This window comes from Periplaneta americana, chromosome 2 (genome assembly GCF_040183065.1).
Source record: "Periplaneta americana isolate PAMFEO1 chromosome 2, P.americana_PAMFEO1_priV1, whole genome shotgun sequence".
Classification (NCBI taxonomy): domain Eukaryota; kingdom Metazoa; phylum Arthropoda; class Insecta; order Blattodea; family Blattidae; genus Periplaneta; species Periplaneta americana.
This window is the reverse complement of record NC_091118.1, coordinates 197,384,394-197,407,955: the sequence shown is the minus strand read 5'-3', so window position 1 is coordinate 197,407,955 and position 23,562 is coordinate 197,384,394. Positions and strand designations below refer to the sequence as shown.

The 23,562-nt window shown below is 37.3% G+C and overlaps 1 protein-coding gene across 3 annotated transcripts in view; it reads right to left on the bottom strand.

Annotated features, from left to right (window-relative positions):
* Ets98B (DNA-binding protein Ets98B) overlaps positions 1-23,562 on the bottom strand; it is a 159,357-nt gene that overhangs the window by 14,515 nt on the left and 121,280 nt on the right. For all 3 annotated transcript variants that reach the window (XM_069819286.1, XM_069819288.1, XM_069819287.1), the window contains exon 2: positions 21,946-22,948. In XM_069819286.1, the coding sequence (XP_069675387.1) occupies positions 21,946-22,948 (1,003 nt within the window). The remainder of the gene's footprint in view (positions 1-21,945; positions 22,949-23,562) is intronic.

Genomic DNA, 23,562 nt, shown 5'->3' with positions numbered 1-23,562 from the left:
GGTAGAGCCCCATGCTTTCCATGACCTCGGCACTAGAATGAGGCACCACGCTCTGACCGCCTTTTACCCCCGGGAAATACCCGGTACTCAATTTTATAGGAGGCTGAGTGAACCTCGGGGCCGTTCTGAAAGTTTGGCAACGAGAAAAAATCCTGTCACCACCTGGGATCGAAGAGAAGCCATAAAAATGCTGGTATTAGTCTATTCAGACTATAAAGTTGTTACAAAGTTTTGTCTATGCCGAAGATTAGTTTACATGCTGTCGATAAATCTTCTTGAACAGAGTACATTTGAATAATGTTTGTAAACTTTTATTTCCGATTGTTTGTGGTTTGTAATGACGAATGTTGTGGCAGGTCTCAAAATGAGTTGTCCTCAGGCTGCAAAATGATTGTTCTAGGAAGTGCCATGTATCAGTATTGTATTTAGTTTCATTGAGGCTACGCCCTACAGAAATTATCATGTGGAATGCTGTAACACATTATGCATGTAAGAGCCACGAGAACAATGCAAAATGCCTACCACAAATCTATTCGTTCTTACGTCATCACATCGATACAGAACATCAAAAAGCGGCCCGCACTGAAAATTATGTGGTCTTAACAGGAACCTGTGTTCTATGATAATAACATATTTCCAGAGCAAAAATGGCTGCAATGAAATTTCCTAAGATATATTTGTAAGGCCATTATTATTTTTTTTATTAGTATTATTATTGTTTTAGTACAATTTTTCACTAACGACAACTTTAGTACAATGCCGATATACATTTTCATTTCGTCGCATGTATAATCTTCATTTCATACATATTTAATATAGTTTATCTTCCGCTTGAATTCAGACAAACTACGGGGCAAGTGGGGCAAGTCCAGTCAGGAAATAAAAAGACTATAAGGTTGAAATACTGACGTATATATACGTTAATTTTCCCACATAGTAGCCATTGAATTCTACGCATAACTTGTGCTGTGATATAGCTTTTTTATACTCGTGTGAATATTGTTGAACCACAATTTTATAAACAACTGTGTTTGCAGTTTCAGGAAATCTAACACAGTTGCAATATTGCGAAACGAATTCACGAATTTTTTGTATTTACTTTTCCACTAAATCGTCCGTTTTTATACTTGGCCGACCTTTCAACTCTTCACTATGGGCAGTGGTTCGTCCTTCAAACATGCGATGCCATCGCTGGATTTTCGTTAACATAAACCGTATTACAGGCCGAATGTGGCATCTGGCGGGATTGTTTATTGCAGCACACATCATAAATCACTTACAGACTACACCAGACAACACTACGAGCCACAAAATGACGAACAGGTGGCCTATAAGTCATTTTATAAGCAACCACGCATGCGTGACTTTGTGCCTATATGTTAATCAGCCATTCTTTTATAAGCGACAACAGTGAATAGAAAAATTGAAGTGTATACATATAGGTAATTTTTATTTTCGAATAAATAGTTTTTACACTTCATTCGTGTAGCTATATTACAACTGCTGTGCTCATTATTGAACAGTAATTAAATTATAATCATGTAAAATTAATTTTACTAAAATTTGGTACGTAGAACCAAGGACCCGGGTTCGATCCCCGTCGCCGGAGCGAATTTTTCTCCTCTAATATTAGTTGTTACCATAACAGATATATTCTGTAGGACCAAAAAAAATAATAATCTTTAGTAAAATTCTTCTAGCAACAGTGCATATTTCTGTACAGATTACTGTGCACATTACTGTGGAATCCCGGCCACCAAGTCACTCAACTGAGTGCGCTCCTTGTATAATGACAGTTGACTTAATAAAATGTCAATAAACATGCCCTACTTGGAGTCAGGCCACAAAGGGAAAAACACTGGAGGAGGGGAGTTCGATCCAGTGCTGTGGATTGGACTTCGGCGTAGCTCAATGGTGAGAGCGCTTGGTATGTAGAACCAAGGACCCGAGTTCGATCCCCGGTAGAAAAGCAGAATTTTTTTTAAATATTAAAAATTATTTTATTTCAACGAATATTAATGAAGTTATTATATTAAATTGTTTTATACAAAGAGTTTAAGTCTTGTCTAGTTAAAAATGTTAGTACAGTTTGGCCAAAATATGAATCAGTGCAAAAAGGAAATGCAAATTCTGTCACATCCATTAGAACCTCATAAATGAAAAAAAACAGAGAATATATTATATATGAAAATTGGCACAAGTGTAAATAATTCCTTAAATTAAGTTTTTAGGTTTGAACACTTCTTTGAACATGCATACATTTATGACATTGATATGAAAAAACATAACTATCGCTTCCACATTACAAAATAATGACTATAAAATGCTATCAAGAAGTCAAAAGGAGGATAGCAATGGCCAAGGAAACTTTTAATATAAAAAAGGAGCATCTTCTGCGGAACTCTGGAAAAATAACTAACAAAGAGACTAGTGAAGTGCGTTGTGTAGAGTGTGACATTGTATGGGGCAGAAACATGGACATTACGACGAAATGAAGAGAAGCGACTAGAAGCATTTGAAATGTGGATATGAGAAAAATGGAACATGTGAAGTGAACGGAAGAATAAGAAATGAAGCTATTTGGAAAGAGTGGGAGAAGAAAGAATGATGCTGAAACTGATCAGGAAGACAAAAAGGAATTGGTTGAGTCACTGGCTGAGAAGAAACTGCCTACTGAAGGGTGCACTGGAAGGAATGGTGAACGGGAGAAGAGTTCGAGGTGGAAGAAGATATAAGATGATAGACGACATTAAGATATAATATGGGTCATGTGAGGAGACAAAGAGGAAGGCAGAAAATAGGAAAGATTTTAGAATGCCCTTGGACAGAACACTGAATAAATGAATATGCTGTAATTGCAAATGGGACTCAATTTCGAAACGTAGCCTATGCCATATAAGACAAAATTATAGCGCATTTATTAACGATAATGTAAATATTAATTCTACACATTCCATCAGCGGTCATACAATTTATAAATGACTCCATAAAATTTGTAACCTTTAATTTTTAAGCGATTTCTACAAGGCTCTTGACATTTCTTATCTATAAATTTCAAAATTAATTAGTAACATCAAAATGTCACATTGACGAAATAAATGTTACAATAATATGACTTGGGTCTAAATTTATTTAATTTTACTCAAACCGTTTAATAATGAAAACATTTTGACATCGCGAAAGGTCAAAGCATAAAACGGCATTTAAACACTAGCAGTCTTACTAATAAAAACTCTATATACAGACGTTTAACTGTCTTATACAATGAGTAGCTCGTTTATAAGTCGTGTGTAAATTCCTTACTAATAATCACTACATACGTCGTGTATAACAGTATAACTGTTACACTGCTACGTCATAGTTTCGTCATTACTTCGTTACGAAAGGTAATAGAATATCTGAGGTTCTCTATTGCATCCGGTAGAGCGCTCTAGTATGGCGTGTTAAATATCGGTAGTACAACTGGCTCTAATCGATTACCACACTACATTTTGGTCAAAGAGTACAAGCTACAGCAATATTATTCTAATAATTCTATGATCTTTGGTTTGTTCTTCTGTGGTTACAAGGCATCCATCATCATAAAATGACAGTCGATACGAACAGCTGTTAGAGGGGCGGCCATTTTTTCGCTATATACAACACTTAAACTAGGGGTTTCGTGTATATAACTACTGCAAAGCAATTCCCATTGCATAGTTACAGCCTGTTTATACGTCCATAGCTTATTCACGGTTTATTAGTAACGTTTTCTGTCTCAACTCTGTATAAGTATCGTATAAAAACTGTACACGGTTTATTGGTAAGACTGTAGGTAAATCTAATTTCGGCATGTCAGTTATTATAAAAGGAAAGATAATGATGTTGCTATAATTTTTATTTTGAATTGTCAAAAATGTGTTAGCTTAACGTAAATTACCATATGAAACAAAAATGGCGTTTTATTTCGGGTAGAAGTTGACAGTCTGAAGTGGACCGCGCTCAGAAATGGATGTTTTGTATGTGACTTGTTGCTCACTGAGTTGAAACTAATGGCTGGCCTTGAGAGCGGCGCCGACTGCACCAACTCTGGTTACAATGAAACACGTTTAGGGATAAGTACATTGTAATGGAATTTTGACCGGAATGTAATGCAAGGTAGGCCCTAATTATTTACTTTTATACTTAGACAAATTCGAAGTCGATGAAATGATTACAATAACACACCAGTACCGAAATTATAATCAATAAAGAAAATAATGAAGTATTTGGAGGAAACCTTTAGTGGAGTCATTTTATCCACCAAAATCTCACAAGATCTACAAGAAATAAAATTTCTAAACTAAATCTTTCAATTTAAATATATCAAGATGCATTTTAAAATGTGGTATGTGAAGTACGTTGCAAACATTTTTTGGTGTGCCATCTTGATTGGAGATATACAGCGTCTTGATCGGAGATTTAAATGGGAAAATTTTATGTGTAATAGGAAGCAGTGATATGACACAGTGATTGCGGACCGTCGAGAAAATACCATCTTACAACATAAGGCTTTGACTTAGTAATCATAAAGTAATGATGTTCTCTTGTTTTACAAAGCCTACTAATTTCTGAACATGGCCCACTGATTAATCAGTTGCTTGTCTATGCGGATGACGTGAATATGTTAGGAGAAAATCCACAAACGATTAGGGAAAATTTTACTGGAAGCAAGTAAAGCGATCGGTTTGGAAGTAAATCCCGAAAAGACAAAGTATATGATTATGTCTCGTGACGAGAATATTGTACGAAATGGAAATATAAAAATTGGAAATTTATCTTTTGAAGAGATGGAGAAGTTCAAATATCTTGGAGCAACAGTAACAAATATAAATGATACTCGGGAGGAAATTAAACACAGAATAAATATGGGAAATGCCTGTTATTATTCGGTTGAGAAGCTTTTATCATCCAGTCTGCTGTCAAAAAATCTGAAAGTTAGAATTTATAAAACAGTTATATTACCGGTTGTTCTTTATGGTTGTGAAACTTGGACTCTCACTTTGAGACAGGAACATAGGTTAAGGGTGTTTGAGAATAAGGTGCTTAGGAAAATATTTGGGGCTAAGCGGGATGAAGTTACAGGAGAATGGAGAAAGTTACACAACACAGAACTGCACGCATTGTATTCTTCACCTGACATAATTAGGTGCATTAAATCCAGACGTTTGAGATGGGCAGGGTATGTAGCACGTATGGGCGAATCCAGAAATGCATATAGAGTGTTAGTTGGGAGGCCGGAGGAAAAAAGACCTTGGGGAGGCCGAGACGTAGATGGGAAGATAATATTAAAATGGATTTGAGGGAGGTGGGATATGATGATAGAGAATGGATTAATCTTGCTCAGGATAGGGACCAATGGCGGGCTTATGTGAGGACGGCAATGAACATCCGGGTTCCTTAAAAGTTAATAAGTAAATAAGTAAGTAAGTAAGGCCCACTGATTAAGTTATTTCTTCATTATTTTTGTACATAGGACAGGTTTCTTATGGTCATATTAAATTCCTATGTCCTATACCCAGAAAAACACACATTTTATGTATGTTATTAAATCAAGTCTTTCCCACTCTCTCCTAAAAAAATGTGACGGGATTTTTACATCCAATTGATTGCCGACTGTACGACAGGTAATCACAGTAGGCCTCAGGTTGCAATGGAAGCCTTCGGGCCCCTCCTTCGTAAAAAGAAAAGTCCCTCACGATATTGATTGACATCTTTTCCATTTTTACAATGAGATGGTTTCGTCCTAAGTTTTCATTTGTTTTTGACAACACTCCCATCTTATGATGTGGATTCGTCTTGTACTTTAAATGTAGCATTGTAAGATGGTGTTTTCTCGAGACTCTGTATTATGTGAGGATATTTTGAGGGCCATATAATTGTAAATGTGGGGAAAAAATTAAACAAAGGGCTATGCACTACTTAATAATATTCAAATTTCTTGATAAAATCCAGTTCATAGTCATGTTAAGAAAATAATTAGCATTTAGAACTAGCTTCTGAATTGCGAACTGTTCACTTTTTTTTTTTCAACTAACGTAAAACTTTCCAACAACAAAAACTGTTGTGGCTGCGATTAAGAACTAGGCACAGCTTTCCCTCCGAATCATATTATGGATTTGTTATGGTTAGAAAACGCGTAAAAGTACACTTAGAAACAATAAAGAATGGTCTCTTTTATAAACAATCGTATCGAATCAAATTTAATAAAAATGCATTGTTCCATAGAGAGTATCGGAGAGAAGTGTCACGTTGGCAGTAGTGAGAGAAAAGGTCAGTTGTCTCATTCTTGCTCCGACTGCAGGCTGGCCGACCCTGAAAGCTTTCTCTTCCGCAGCCGTTTCGTAATTATCAAGATACTTTTATAAAAATTATCTTCTACTCCGTTACCTTGGCATTACGGTCCCCTTCTTCAATAAACGACTGGCAAAGAGCGCCAGAGACTTATAGTTACAATTTTCAGAGTGATTCACTTCAGAGTAAGTGAAAATATTTTGAAATAGCATTATTTTTTCGTAGTTGTGGTATTTCTTCAGAAATCACATGACATATAGCACATTCAGCATTACAAGAGTTTTTCTTTTCATATATTAAAATGTCTTCAGCGAAGTCTTTGTTATTGCTTAATAATTTCCAAGAGAGCAGCTGACATAACGGGAAATGCAGCATTCTTTCTTTTCTGTAGCTTACAATCAGTATAAATATCAATCAGGTCTCGCACTGGTCGTATGGTAGTCATCGAAGGCCATTTACTCTTGTTTCAATTGTTTCCTTCAATTATATACCAAATCCATGTTATAATCAGGAAATAACATCGACTCACCTTTGACTCTGGCTGGTAATAGGAGATTGGATGGTTCTTGTTCATTATGTACTTCGTAATGGCTTAAAATATCTATGGCGTTTTGTATCGTCTAAATTAGTAATAAACTCTTCCATGTATGTTATTATGGTATAATGTGAGAGGGATTGAAGATAATCATCACTATCGTTTGAGTTTCGAGGGCCATGAGTTTTGTCTTTTAAGAAGTGACTTCTACGCATGACAAGGATTAATATAGTTCATAAACTCCTTATTGGAAATTTATATGTGTTATATCGTCATTGTTCCTGGAATAATTCCTATGTGACATATTTATCGATTTTAAGATTTTTGCTCTATTAAGTAACTTAAATAGTGATACAGCAAACAAATAAAATCTTTTATATGTAATTATATTTCTTTTTATCGAAAATGTAAGAATTCACAATCTCCTATGCACCACTGCCATAGAATGAATAAATGTGTTTTTCTTCCTACTGAAAATGTTGTATTTTGCACATAGGAATTATTGCAGGAACAACGACGATATTATAATCAGTTATTTACTAAACACACAATTATTTTAATTATTGCACGAAATAGTTTCTTTTAATTGTTAAAAAAATAATTGTAACGTAGAATCTAATTGTTTTTCTAGCCCACTCAAATTGAACTTAGTGAATTAAAGCTGTTTGTTCACGATCAGATTTTCGTCAAATTCAACGCTTGATAAGACTTTTCAATACTTTACAATACTTTATTGTCAAATCACTTACAACACTTTAAAAACTTTGATTGTCTAGAAAGTAAATAAGAACATGTCCACTGCTGTGGACTAACGGTTAGCGTGTCTGACCGTTAAACGAGTGGGCCCGGGTTCAAATTCTGGTTGGGGTTTTCCCTCAACCTATTAAGAGCGAATGCTGGGCAACTTTCGGCGCTGGACCCTGGGACTCATTTCACTGAATTTATCACCTTCATTTCTCTTAGACGCTAGATAAACATAGCAATTGATAAAGCGTCGTAAATAAACCAATTAAAAAAATAAGAACATGTTTTAATCGGTCAAATACTTGACAGTTCTTTGAAGGAATTGACCAATAGGTTCGAAATATTATACCATCAAAATGATTAAAAAAACATGGCGTACTGGCCGAGAGAAGTTCGTGGTTAATTGAGTTATATGAATTAAACTCATGCCTGTATGCTATGGGTTCTGTGAAATACCACAATAAAATGAAGAAAAGTGGGAAGAAACTGCAAGACAGATATCGCGAGTTAAGTACCAATAGATGTGTTTTCTGAATGAAGAAGATTGTAGCCTATAATCTGGGCGAATACTGAATCGTAAAGATTTTGTTTTGAAATAATATGCCATCGTAATATTCTTCACTTTGGGGTAGGCCTACTGTACAGTTAAGTAACACAAATATTGTTTCATATAGCCTGATTTACTTCTGATTATGGTTCTGGCTGATATTATCGGTAGAGTCCTGCCTTTGGTTACCTAGAGTCCTAGAGGCTCCAAGCAACAATGTAGGTATGTATGCGCACAAAGCTCAGGTCTGCTATTCAGCGAATATGCCAAAACAAAACAAAACTAAGGGCTTGGATATCAGTTCTCTAATAGAAGGATTTGGTAGAACTTCAATAGGAAAGAGGAGTCCACACCTGTGGAGTAACGGTTAGCACGTCTGGCCGCGAAACCAGGTGGCCCGGGTTCTATTCCCGATCGGGGCCTCAACCCAATACGAGCAAATGCTGGGTAACTTTCGGTGCTGGACCCCGGACTCATTTCACCGGCATTATCACCTTCATTTCATTCAGACGCTAAATAACCTAGATGTTGATACAGCGTCGTAAAATAACCCGATCGGGGCAAGTTATCTGGTTGAGGTTTTTTCCGAGGTTTTCTCTCAACCCAATATTAGCAAATGCTGGGTAACTTTCGGCATTATCACCTTCATCTCATTCAGACGCTAAATAACCTAAGATTTGATAAAGCGTCGTAAAATCACCTACTAAAATAAAAATAAAAATAAAATAGGAAAGAATAAAACATGTTTTATCAGAAAACAGTAAAACTGTTTGATTTGAAACATCTAAAATGTTTACAGTCACTCGTAATGTGTAGAGGCTCCTGAAGCAAGTAGTCAGTGTAAATAATTTTGTTTTACTGTGATGCAGGTACTGTATTATTATAATTGCTATCATTTATTTATTTAAAAGTAAAGATATCCCCGTAACATGCCATGAAGGCACTTGGGGGGCATGGAGGTAGAGCCCCATGCTTCCCATGAGCTCGCCACTAGAATGAGGTGGTGTGGTCGACACCACGCTCTGACCGCCTTTTACCCCCGGGAAAGACCCGATTCTCAATTTTATAGGAGGCTGAGTGTACCTCGGGGCCGTTCTGAGAGTTTGGTAACGAGAAAAAATCCTCTCACCACTTGGGATCGAACCCCGGACCTTCCAGTCCGTAGCCAACTGAGCTACCCGGCCGTCATTTATTTATTTATTTATTTATTTATTTATTTATTTATTTATTTTTCTGTGTTTCTGTATATTATAATATATATTTAGTTTGTATTAAATCCACGTGACAGTACATTTTTACATGAATACTAGTCTATCATTGTTCAGTGGCTATACAGGCAGATACACGAATAAGCAGAAGTAAACACACGAAACGGAGCGGGGACACTAGTCAGAGCTTTCCGTTCCATGCGAAGTTAGTATGATCCATGCACACCTAATTTTTACTCAAAGTAATCAAACGCAGAACTCAATTATCAGGCATTTCAGCTCACTGGACGATATGTGTAGAGGAAGAATAAATTGTAAGTATAAGCTACATCTGAAGCCTGATTAGTGGATTATGTTACTAGTCAGCGATATATGCAATGGAGAGGGAAAGGAACTGGCCACCCTACCCCGTTATCTTTTCTTCCTTTTACTGAGTTTTACGACGCTTTATCAACATCTTAGGTTTTTAGCGTTTGAATGAGGTGAAGGTGATAATGCCTGTGAAATGAGTCCGGGGTCCAGCACCGATAGTTACCCAGCATTTGCTCATATTGGGTTGAGGGAAAACCCCGGAAAAAACCTCAACCAGGTAACCGGGAATCGAACCCGGCCACCTGGTTTTGCAGCCAGACGATCTAACCGTTACTCCACAGATGTGGACTACTCCGTTATCTCCTGGCTTAGGTGCCTCATGAATGATGTCTCATGAGGTTCAAACCTGTCTTCGGACGTTGACTAAACAACAACATACCCTAGTCATTATCCAAAGTATTTATGTATCTACTATATTATGATATTTAGTAGGTAAGCCTACATAGGTTACTATGGACTTGAAGCATATCGACCCTCCCAAGTACTAACATTGTAACTCATTTTTTACATTTTTCAGGAGATGAAAATGAAGTTTTAAAATGATCGTATAAATTAGTGTATACAAAAATGTAGAGTAACAATAAGATTTTACATACAATTGGGAAGGTTTAGAGCTATACAATGATAGTACTGGGAGAAAAAGAAACAATTTAAGACCATATTAACTAGGACAACTCAAAACCATAAAAAATTGAGTTACAATGTTAGTACTTGGGAGGGTCGATATGTTTTAAAATATTGTTCAATTTTTAGCAACATGAAAAACCTTTGATAAATGCTTTTCAATATTGATCAATCTTTGATAAGGTTTCTTGTAAAGTATTGAATTAAAAATGATCGTTTAAAGCAGCTTTACATAGTGATATTAGTAGTAGGCTACGTGATGTCACTCCAGAATGTCAAGTGGTCAATTGAAATGAAGTTCAGTTATAAAAAGTTATATCTTTATTTCCTTACAAATTTCATATAGGCTACTTGAAGAACGATAAGAGAATTTCACATTTACGACTTCCACTTTTCTCAGTCTTGACTGTATTAGCGAAGAAACCAGAATTAGAACCTCGATAAATTCGTAAGAAGTTTGGTTGAAAAAGATCTTCGTATAGTATTATTGCTTCATTACTGGCATATTATAAATTCGTCCACTTTGATTAGAATCTTAAATTCTAAAAAAAAAAAAAAAAAAAAGTCGCTAAACTAATAACTACCACTTATCTGTACTTAAAAAGTAGTGCGTATGACCCTACGTAACATTTAACGATATGTAAATTGAACACAAAATCAGATACCTGCGAATTTAGTAAGATTACAGCCTCTAATAAAAAGGAAAGGTTTCAGAGAACATTAACAAGCTCGTATTCATACGTCATTCGCAGGGCACGTCACCACTTCATGTAACTAACTACAAATTAGCATGAAACAAAGGTACTACACACACACACACACACACACACACACACACACACACACACACACACACACACACACACAACAGCAGCAGAGCTGTAATCATCGGTCACTGATGACCTTCAACAACTTCGTACCTTTCCATTTCCTCCACTGACTATTCTGGTTGTTGTAAAATACCAAAATAACAAAAAACCAGAATATAGATTAACACCTGTCAGAACAAGCTTTAACAACTTGTAGAAACGTTATCTCTTCGAACATTAATTTCTTTGGTTAAAAAAGGAAAATAAAGCATTTGATCTACATTCAACTGTTATTGCACCATCTTATTTAAGTGTAATGCCCAAAGGATATCAAGTGTTTGTTCTCTCAAATAGAAAGTTGTTTGTACAAAGCCACTTGTTGGTGAAGTCTATAATACCAGAAAATCTTGCCAGAAGTAATAATTACCTCTTTTATGTGCTTTCTATTTTTTATTTTGAGGTAGTAACAGTATCGGAACATTAAAAGTTGCAGTGCCTGCTTTTGCAAAGAGAAAATTTCGTCTAGTTAGTGGTATGAAATTGTGGTGTACGTGTTTGCTTTAAATAGGTAATACTAAGCAAGATTTTTATCGTAGATAGATTGAAATACTTAAGAATACAAATGTTTTCTGAAATTAGAGAAGTCTGTTGACAAACCAAGGATTAAGTAACTGCCTGTTCCATCATCTTAATAGCTGATTTAGATATTTTTCATGGACGTATCTATACGTAATCCTCCCAGTAGCTTACTATGACAATATTTTTTTTAATTATAGCCAGTTGTCAATATATTCTTTAATAAATCTCTCAACATGAAAGACTAAGGGTTTTATTTTTCGGTGTAAGAGAAGATAGTGAAACAAACATACTTGTTAGAATCTTAGAAGGTATTATAATTAAATTAAGAATATTTTTCTGTTTTAATTTATTCCAAATCGAAACTTTGAAAACAATGTTAATTGGTAATCGGCATCATTATTATATAATACAATTTTTTTGATAAGATCTTCATTTATTGGCTTAAGGGTAATGGGTAGTATTGTTTGCAGGATTTCCGCTTATAAATATGAATATATATAATTTTTTTCCCCCTCTGGTTCTATCAAACACAGACTACTGTCCTTTGCACCGTGTGATAAACAAATGTTGGTGAGTTCCAGACTGATTTGATTAACTTACTGCAAAACCACCTCAGACTATATATATAGTGCTGTACGAATTTTTAGTTGCCAGAACTCTTTTGCCTGCCAAGGAACCGGCCTATTGAAATTTCCCAAAAATCTTCCAGAATGAACATTATATTAAGGGACCCACACTCAAGTACTAGATCTATTAAGATCGTCGAGGAATTCTCTGTTGCATTCATAACAGCAGTTTCTTTTCAGGAATAAATCTTCGAAAAAAAAAAATGAAATAATTTACAGAAGACTAATTCAGAATAGCTTTTATTTGTTACATTTACAAATAAACGTCGCCATAGCATTTAAGTTTCATGGCATTAGATATCACTGTTTTGTGAATGATATCTGTTCTTTTATTTTTGTTCTTTTATTTTTAAGTAAACCTTGTTTCTAACAATGTTTCAGTGAATTCAAGAGAGTGCCGACTTTGGAATAATCCCATACACATATTATATTCAAGTAAAATACATTCTTTGATTAACTTTTTTTATCTAGTGGCGCTTTCAGTTGTAATATCACTCAAGAAAAGTGATATGTTGTAGGATTATTAATACGAAAAAAAAAAAAAAAACATCGGAAGGAGGTTGTCATGATCCATGATATTATGGCGTGTTTTCTTTGAAGGGACGAGGAAAACCACAAGAAATCTGTCAGGATACGCGTAATTGAGAGTTTCATTAAATTTTTTATGTCTGTTACGGAGGAGGTGCACGCCTATATGTAGTGGGCGTATTGTGCCTTACCGCTCCTATCGTAGGAGCGATGTTTGAAATCCCAACAGTCACTCTCTTGTAGATATCATGTTTCAGGTGTGAGGTGCTAACTGTCGGTTCAGTTTGCAAGTCTTTACGGTTCAGTTTGCAAGTCTTTACGGTTCAGTTTGCAAGTCTTTACGGTTCAGTTTGCAAGTCTTTACGGTTCAGTTTGCAAGTCTTTACAGTTCTGCCGAGTCCTAATGCTCTCCACCCCACTTCTAAAACATATATAGGCCTACTTCTCAGGCTGATGTCACCTGTACGCCAGTCAAAATACGCCGGCACCGTTTGGGGTAATGATATTGTAATGGTGATGACAAAATAAGAGAATCCCGAGAAAAACCCTTCAGAAACTTTGGATTTGTTCATTACAAATACGATTATGTCACCGGGATTCGAACCGGAGTCCGTTCATTCACTGTTCTTTGTGATAGGAAAGGATTTTGAATGAACAATGGAGATATTATGATGATGGTCTTGATCGATGAAGATAATGATGGCGGTGAAAGTGGTGGTAAAGAGATGACCTTGACTATGGAGATCTAAATACAAAAGAAATCTAGTTCCATTGTGGCCCGTTTGATGTATTAAGTTTAGAAAATATTTTCCAAGGAAGGGTTAGGACTGAAATTTTCAACTTATTTATTTTTTAAACATTTTTTTTTTCAAATCATTATATATTCACACAGTTAACATCTGCTATCATACCAAATTTGAATTTCACAGGTGAAACTGGTTTTCATTTATTAAATTATTTTATTATTTTTCTTTCTCACATAAATAATGCTCTTTGCGATCCATTCCTTGAACTGAAATTTGGGCAGTTGAGAATTGATCTGTGTGTTTAACATAAAGAGTGTCCTAAGAAGAACGCCCAATTTAATAATGTGAATAAATGCAACAAAAACAGGTAGGCCTTAACAGTGCCGCCAAATCAACAAAAAGACAGTGACGCAATGTCCCTATAATGTGAATAGTCCACTGCAAAAATGGAGAATGTCGTAAATTTGTGAAAATGGAATGAAGGTTCAGTACTATAGATCAAAGGGAGTAGAATATAATATACTTTATGCTCGACCATGCCGAAATGTAGTAATTATACACCTGGTAGCAGACCTTTTAATGCATGTCATTAAAGTACACCTACTCATTAAAGGTCAGGTCTTTCAGCCAATGACGACTCAGGTTACAACTGTTCAGCCAATGACAGGTCAGCTTTCTACCGTTATAAAACCGCAAGTATCGATTATTCTCGGATATGCAATCGAAAGAGAATTAGCAAAAAGTCACGGAGGCTGGAAATCCAATACTGTCGCAGAAGGTTATGTTCTGTTACTATAATAATTAGCGTTAATTGTAAATAATATTCAAATAAATTCAATTTGTCATCTCGTTTTTCAATGTCTAATTTAATTTCAATGTTATCTCTGTAGATTCTTATGGCCTAGCAAGGTCAATGTGGACATCTGTTCCTCGGAAAAAATCAATACTTTCGCGTCTGAGCACATCTTACAACATACGGCACATTGCTCCAGGTCAGATACAATAAAATTAATAATATCAAGTTAGAAATATGGTCGAGCATAAAAAGTCGTATGAAACTCGCCTATAATGGTAATTAAGAAGCTCGTATGAAAATTATGAAACGAGCGCAAAGCGAGTTTCATAAATATCCATACTCACTTCTTAATTACCTTCATTATAGGCTCGTTGCATAATGTACTATTGTTGCACTGCAAGAACGATGATAGTTCCAGATCTACATCGTGTTGAAGAATTGGTACACCACACAGAGAGTGGGAATATCAAAGTTTAAATAGCATTTCCTGCAAAATGCAATACATTCGACATTCCCTCTTCTTGCAGTGGACTCTTCCGTCTTCTTGTTGGGTTAGCACTGTTATCTGTTCCTATATACGTTTTTATTATATTTATTCATATTATTAAATCCGGTATTCTTATTGGACACCCTTTATTTAGGGCCTATAGTATTTTTTTTAAGTTGTAAATTTTTTATTTCACCATTTTGGTTTCTTTTTGTAATTTTAACATGTAAACAATTTACCAATATATAATTGCCAGTCGACCTAGTCGGCGAGTTGGTATAGCACTGGCCTTCTATGCCCAAGGTTGAGGGTTCGATTCCGGGCCAGGTCGATGGCATTTAAGTGTGCTTAAATGCGACAGGCTCATGTCAGTAGATTTACTGGCATGTAAAAGAACTCCTGCGGGACAAAATTCCGGCACATCCGGCGACGCTGATGTAACCTCTGCAGTTGCGAGCGTCGTTAAATAAAACATAACATTTTAACATTTATAAATGCCACTAAAACTCAAAGGAAATTAAGTTATTGATACAGTTATGAGCATTTTCTGAAAGTTTAAAGGTGATATTACAAAATGTGTGTTGCAAGAAGCATTTATTTAAATGAAAATGTAAGAAAAGAAATGGAAAGCAAGAAAATATTATGCAAACATGACACCATGTACTAACTTTTAATAGCCTTGCACTATATATTACTCTAGCATGTGTTTTAAAAATGACCGCACGACAACGTTGATGATATTTTACGAAAGAAAATAATGAGCCGTTCAGAGCAAAAGTAGTGTAAGTCAAAATTGGGTAATGAGGTTTAGAGTAAAAATTCTTTAAAATACAACGCAAAGTAGCAGTTAATATGTCCTTCGTGCTATCCACAGACTTACTTACTTACTTACTTACAAATGGCTTTTAAGGAACCCGAAGGTTCATTGCCGTTCTCACATAAGCCCGCCATCAGTTCCTATCCTGTGCAAGATTAATCCAGTCTCTATCATCATATCCCACCTCCCTCAAATTCATTTTAATATTATCCTCCCATCTATGTCGCGGCCTCCCTAAAGGTATTTTTCCCTCCGGTCTCCCAACTAACACTCTATATGCATTTCTGGATTCGCCCATACGTGCTACATGCCCTGCCCATCTCAAACGTCTGGATTTTAAGTTCCTAATTATGTTAGGTGAAGAATACAATGCGTGCAGTTCTGTTTTGTGTAACTTTCTCCATTCTCCTGTAGCTTCATCCCGCTTAGCCCCAAATATTTTCCTAAGCACCTTATTCTCAAACACCCTTAACCTATGTTCCTCTCTCAGAGTGAGAGTCCAAGTTTCACAACCATACAGAAGAACCGGTAATATAACTATTTTATAAATTCTAACTTTCAGATTTTTGGACAGCAGACTGGATGATGATGATAAGAGCTTCTCAACCGAATAATAACACGCATTTCCCATATTTATTCTGCGTTTAATTTCCTCCCGAGTGTCATTTATATTTGTTACTGTTGCTCCAAGGTATTTGAATTTTTCCACCTCTTCGAAGGATAAATCTCCAATTTTTATATTTCCATTTCGTACAATATTCTGGTCACGAGACATAATCATATACTTCGTCTTTTCGGGATTTACATACTAATAGTTTAAATAAATTGAATATTAATTGCTACTTTGCGCTGTATTTTACAGAATGTTTACTTTAACCCTCATTACCCATTTTTGACTTACACCCCTTTTGCTCTGAACGGCTCAAATATTGGAGTATTTTTAAACATGAAAGTGAAAATTGATAATTTTGATGAACACGTCGAAATTTCAGCCCTAACCAATAGGTCACAGTAAAACGGAAGTGGAAATGATCATTTTCGATTGGTCAACTTAAGATTTTATTCAGCTGATTACCGGAAAACGGCGAGTTAAAATCTATCTGCAGGTGGTGGCGGCGATGACCACTGCATGTCCAGCCAGCACACCCAACAGACTGTTTGATGTGGAAGTCACATGGGAGTGGGCGTGGTGGAATGTGGATGGGTGCACTGTCCCTTCTCACAGAGAGGTCGCAAGCTTCATTTCATTAGCCTTTCTAATCCTTGCTTGTTTTTGTTATTTGCTTTCCTTTAAAGTGTCACTTTATCTCGTTTCATGAACCAGTTTATATTTCTTCCTTCACTTCTCTCCAATCTACATTTATTCACATTTTAAGTCATGGGTTCAACTGTATGTCTCAGTTTAGCCTATCAAGTTCTGTTATTTACATTCTCCAACATGTTCTATTGTATTATTATTATGAACGCTCAGACAGATTCTTCACTGCAAACTCAACATTCCCCAATCTTTCCTATTTTACGCTTTCCTCTGAGTCTCCACATATGATCCGTATATTATCTTAATGTTGTCTATACCTTATTTTATTTCAAGGAGTGCACAACTCTGACAATTCCATCCTGTCCCCTCGTCCCAACATTGCACAGTTGCCACAATCCTGGTGACCCTCGAAATGAGACTGACGGGATTCTTGGATTTCGGAACAGATGCGGCAACTCTGCCTCCACGTGGATTTGACGGGAGCCTGTCAATTCTTCTGAACGAAGATTGTGATTGGTTAGTAACAGGAGACGACAAGATTTCCGTCACAGTAAGGAAGACATTTATTTATGACAACCAATTACTAGTGGGCAGTAGAAGGTCTGTCGGCAAAGTCCTTTCTATGAAACTGCACTCCATGAAATAAAATAAGGTATATCATCTGCAGTGAACTTTTTTTTTCCATTCACCATTCCAGTGCATCCTTCAGTATCCTGTTTTTCCTTACAATTAGCCAGTGATCTAACCAATTTCATTTTCTCTTCCTGATCAGTTTCAGCATTATTCATTTTTCGGCCACTTTTCTAGCACAGCTCCATTTCTTATACTATCTGTCTGTCCTTTTCACATGTTCTATTTTATCCATATCCACATTTCAAATGCTTTTTTGTTGCTTCTGTTCAGTACGTCGTAATTGCCATGTTTCTGCACCAAACAATGCCATACTCCACACAAAGGACTTCATTAGTTTCTTTCTTAGTTTTTCTTTTCCAAAGTTTCGCAAAAAATTCTCCTTTTCCTATTGAAAGCGTCCTTTACCATTTCCATCTTCTTTTGATTTCATGATAGCAGCTTATGTTACTACTAAAGTGCACCCCAAATATTTGAAGATGTCCACTTGTTCTATTTTTTTTTTATTTTATTGGGTTATTTTACGAATCTTTATCAACATCTAGGTTATTTAGCGTCTGAATGAAATGAAGGTGATAATGCCTGTGAAATGAGCCCGGGGTCCAGCACCGAAAGTTACCCAGCGTTTGTTCGTATTGGGTTGAGGGAAAACCCCGGAAAAAACCTCAACCAGGTAACTTGCCCCGACCGGGATTCGAACCCGGGCCCCCTGGTTTCGCGGCCAGACGCGCTGACCGTTACTCCGCAGGTGTGGACTCCACTTGTTCTACTGCCACATTTCGAATTCGCGCATTTCCTTTCTTCATTTTTCTTTCGATAATCATAGTCGTCGTCTTGTTTGCATTTATCTTATCATCCGATGGATTTTAGTAGGCTATGGAATGTGAATGTGAACGCAAATTAACGAATATAATAGAGTTACGAATTCATTTTATGTGTTATGCATTGATGAGCCATTATATATTTTTCAGTAAATCAACGGACACTTTCTGTTGACGATTTTAAAGCTGGGAGCATTTTGCAGACACAAAAATTTCATAACTGAGTTTTGAGATCCAAGACATTGTAGGGTACCCAAACAGGATACAATTTTAAAATGGGTTGGCAATTTTCGTGTTCATGGCAATGTTAATTCATCATTACACGTTCCTTTTTAACGCACGAGAACATTGAACGAATGCGAATGGCCGTGGCAAGAAGCCTGGCCCGTTCAACAGTGAGGCAGTCTCTGGCATTGAGTATTCCGAGAGCGACTCTTAGAAAAACTGTGCGGACTTAGGATAGATAATCCTTGCCTTCAACAAGAAGGCAGGATAGATAATCCTTTCCTTCAACAAGAAGGCGCAATGGCTCTTAGATCTACCTCAACAGAAAGCTATACTAACTACCTTTATAACCATGTTTCCTGGTCGACTGACTTCAAGACTTGGGGGACATCATTTGGCCAGCAAGATCTCCGGAGCTGAGTGTACGGCTCCATTTAAAGTCCAGAATCATCCGCGTTGTACAGAAAAGGTTAAAGAACGCATATAAAAAGAAACATTTAGTGTGTGGAATTGCAGAGTGTAACTTAAGAGGAAAACTTGTGTAATGGGGGAAATTTAACTCAATTTATTTCCAAAAAGTGAACAGCGTAACTAAATTGATACTTTGAAGTTTGTTTTTCTCAACAATTTTACTTTGTTCGGATTACTGTGGTCTTAAGAACCATTTTAAAATCCACCCGTTCCCAGTGACCAACACTGTATATTAGTTGTGTCGTCACTTGGTACTATTAATTCATAATAGGTAAAGACTTTCCTAATATTATATAAGAATTCTATGTTATTTTGTGGAACAAAAGAATACAGCTTCATGCTTTACAGAAATTTGCATTTTTAACTTGATATTACTTAATACTTTTCTGAAAATAACCAGTGCTCTAACATTAAATACCTTACTCTATGCCGATGATCAAGTCATAATTTCCAATTCAGAGGATAATTTACAAAGAGGATTGTATACATTAAATAAAATATTAAAAGATTTTGGGATGGAAATTTCAGCACAAAAATCAAAAGTAATGGCATTTTTAGGACAAGACCCAGTCAGAAGTAAGATAATACACAATAACCATTGCCTCGAACAAGTGCAAAATTTCAATTATCTGGGTTGTGAAATATCTTATCAAAATGAAAAAGATGTGAACAAGAAAATTACCAAATTTACACAAATTCTAGGAATAATAAACAATACATTAAAAGCTAAATTAGTACAAAAATCTACAAGAATAAAAATATATAATACACTAGCATTACCCTCCCCTTTATACGGAAGCGAGATTTGGTCATTAAAGAAAAAAGACATGAACAGAATCAAAGCAACGGAAATGAAATTTTTCAGGAGGACAGCAGGATATACTCTTTCAGACCGAAAAAGGAATGAAGAAATTTTAGAACAATTAGAAGTAGAGTCAGTAGAAGAAAAAATCAGCAGATACAAATTCAATTGGCTAGATCATGTAAGAAGAATGGAAAATTCAAGAATCCCAAAAATTATGATGCAATATAAACCTAGAGGACATCGTCGACCAGGAAGACCTTTAAGAAGACTGCTAGATGGGGCTGAAACAGGTCTACAGAGGCCTAATTCGTGAAGGATGATGATGATGATGACTTTTCTGAAAAGGGCCCCAGGAAGATCAAATGAGACTCATATTGCTGCAGAGCTCAGATCATCTGCGTTTTATATCGGCTAAATAAACTGGCAAATTTTGTACTGAATTCAACCTAAAATACATCTTTTGATATCAGTTTTTTTTTTCTTGGCAACGTACATGGCTATAAAATCGTTCGCCTGCAGAGAACATTTCAGTTTTCAAACCACTCGAACCAAGGTGAACAGCACAACAATGGCGTGCTAACCAAGTGAATTGATTTACTGTTCTGGTTTGCTATCATTATATTGCGATATGTTTTGCGAAACCCTCCTACTGGCCTGTCGTTATTGTCATTTTTTAATCCTCGGAGCCGGTCGACCCTGAAGTGCCGAGCTGGAGGGGCGTGGCCTTCGCAATTTTCCCAGCAAATTGTTTCTCCACTAGCGTATGTCCATGCTACGCGAGCCAGCCTAACGTCTTAACATTGTTCTTACTGCGTACCTCTAATTTCTCTTGGGTGTGTCTCAAGGCATGCCTTGATCTCCGCGGTGATTCTGCATTCTCTTCCGTACTCGCATATTTTACCTGAAGTTTATTTTGCAAATCTTATTCGAATTCCATAAAACGAACGCGCTTTCTAAGATTAGTAGCTGGACTTCTTTTGGAGATACCTAGCAAGATTAGGAAACGTTTCATCTAAATAAGAAGAGAAGTAAAAACAAAATGCTTAACTCTAGGATTGAAAAAGAAGAACATGTGTTTAACTTTTAACTTCTACTTTTCTTTGTATTAGTATTGATTTAGTGATGTAAACGTGTGAATCCTAAACGTGATCATAAGAAATATACTGCATACATTTTATCTTTCCACGCTCGCGAAAGTAGAGCGGATGCGGCAGTGCATAGCGCAGCTGTCCACAAGCGAGCGTGGAAAAATAAAATGTATGAGCTGTTTCAGTTGTCGACATTATCTTATATTTAAAATTTTCTTTTCATGTCATATTTCAAAGTTACGTCGGAGGAAATATTACGAATCCTTAGCTCTACGTTTGTTAATATTTGTTTAATTCTGTTACTATTCTCCGATTATTTGTTTTTAATTAGCTTTTATATGTGCATCGATTGGGAACGACCGCTAGATGGAAGCACAGTTGCTTCATGCAATTAAAATGAGAATTATAACGTGACTTCTTATGCAGTAGCTAGATAGCAGCATAGTGAAATTGATAAAAGTTGCCTTCAAAGCCTATAAGGCTGAGCAATCTGTTATATGTGATCTGGGATAATGGCATGACACTTAAGTTGTTATTCGTTTCGGATCTACGAACGTGTCTCATAGATGTCGCTGGTACAGAGAGGCATAGAGCACTTAGTTCGTCAGAGACTATCCAGGGTTCACCACAGGCGGTGGGGGTACATTACACTCGTAACGAATGGATGGTTATGGAAAATTGTTAATATGTCATAGGGGAATCGTATGATGCGGAGAAAATCCCCGTGTTGTATAGACCCCTGGCTTATAAACTCAGTTCGCTAGGACTGAGGCACCATGACGGTCTTGAATATCAAATGTAAAACTGTGAATTTTAGTTCTGGCAACCATTCCTAACCGAGTAAAAATGATAGGCATGCGTGTTTAGCAACACAAACATTTGCTTCCTCCACCCAAGATGAAGAATAGCGTACTCACCAGAGGCGATGCCCAGCACGTTGCACGTGTTATTGATGTCCACCCTTATTTGCTCGATGGCAAGTGACAGCACGGGTTCGATGCTCATGAGCGTGGATCCCTCCTCGCCCTTAGCAACGCTGCACGACGCTCCCTCCTCCACCTCCGTCTTGACCCTGGTTTCAGTCCCTGCCAGGAATCCCGTTGCGGTAAGTGCATCGAAGTCGAAGGGTTTCAGGTTGTACTTCCTCTGGAAACTCATGTCCCTCAGTACCTCACGGAGCAAAATGTGGTCTCCGGGCTTCCTCTCCGCGCTGGGCTTGTCTGGGGTGCTTCTCTCAGCGGGGCTTGGTGGTGGCATCACACTGGAGGAAGAGGAAGTGCTCGCCATAGGAGAAAGAGCTGGGACAACTGGCGTGGGCACGGTGAGGCTCGTGACTACAGAACAGTCCTGGCCGGTCAACTTCTGCGGCTCTTTCTTTGGCTCCAACGTCCTCCCATTGCCCAGAGACTCTTGGAGGATTCTAGACTCCTGCAGTATCTCCTGCAGGTCTATAATCTGCTCGTGTTTGATCATGGGGTGGCTCAACGAGGGCGAGGGACACTGTTGGTATGGAGAAGGGTTGTTAGTGTATGAAGATGACGCTGTGGATCCGGCAGGGGATGAAGGTTGTGTGTACGGGGGTGCGGGGTAGCCCTGGTGGAGCAGGTACATGGGCTCTTCCTTGACTTGGTGTTGCTGTTGCTGCTGCTGCTGTTGGTAAGGCGGGAACTGCTGGTCGGGGGCGTTGGGTTTCTGTTGACTCATTGTCTTGAGGACCTGCAGGTCGTCCAGGAATTCTGGGAACATGGGAGGAGGCGAGCCTGTGGGGTCACAGTACAGGGACATCAGCTGCTGGAGATTCGTTGGTGAGTACGGCACCTCGCTGTCAGAGGGCAGCAGTGATAAATCGAAGCTGTCTGCTGCGAAGTTTGTGTAGTCGCAGGGAGGACTGAAGCCTGCTGAGGGCACCGTCTGGGGCATCTGCAACCAAAGAAAGAATGTGTATTTAGTTTGATCGTATGATCTACGAGAACGACTTGAAATGCATTAACCTCGGTGGTAAGAACTGAGTTATGAAGAATCGTTCTAATCCTCACTCGTGTAGGATGGAATTCGCTGAAATATAGAGTTGGAATGCCGTTGGCTGCGACAGATGGCGCTACCCACAGACGACCAATTCCCAATTCCAAACTCGGCCTTACGATTTAGAAAACTATGCTCTATAGCAGGGGTCATCAGCACAGAGCACGCTGGGGCTAGTCTCTCTTACCCGCGGAAAACGCAGTGCACTAGGATGCACTCCGTAGCTGCTAGCGGGTATGCTCTCTATCTGTCCCTGTTGCACGACAGTGCACACGGGACAGCACCGCGTACCTTTTGCACATTTCAGCGAGTGCTGACGACCACTGCTCTATAGTGTTTAGTGATATATTCCACATCTTTTCAACCTCAGTTTTGGAAAGACTCATTTTAATTTCGGAAGCTAACCTGAATTCCACGAATTGTTAAGTCATATTCAGAAAAAAATAAACTTAATTTCGGAAAAGCTAACAACAGTAATTTCGGAAAATGTAAATTCAATGTCGGAAATCATA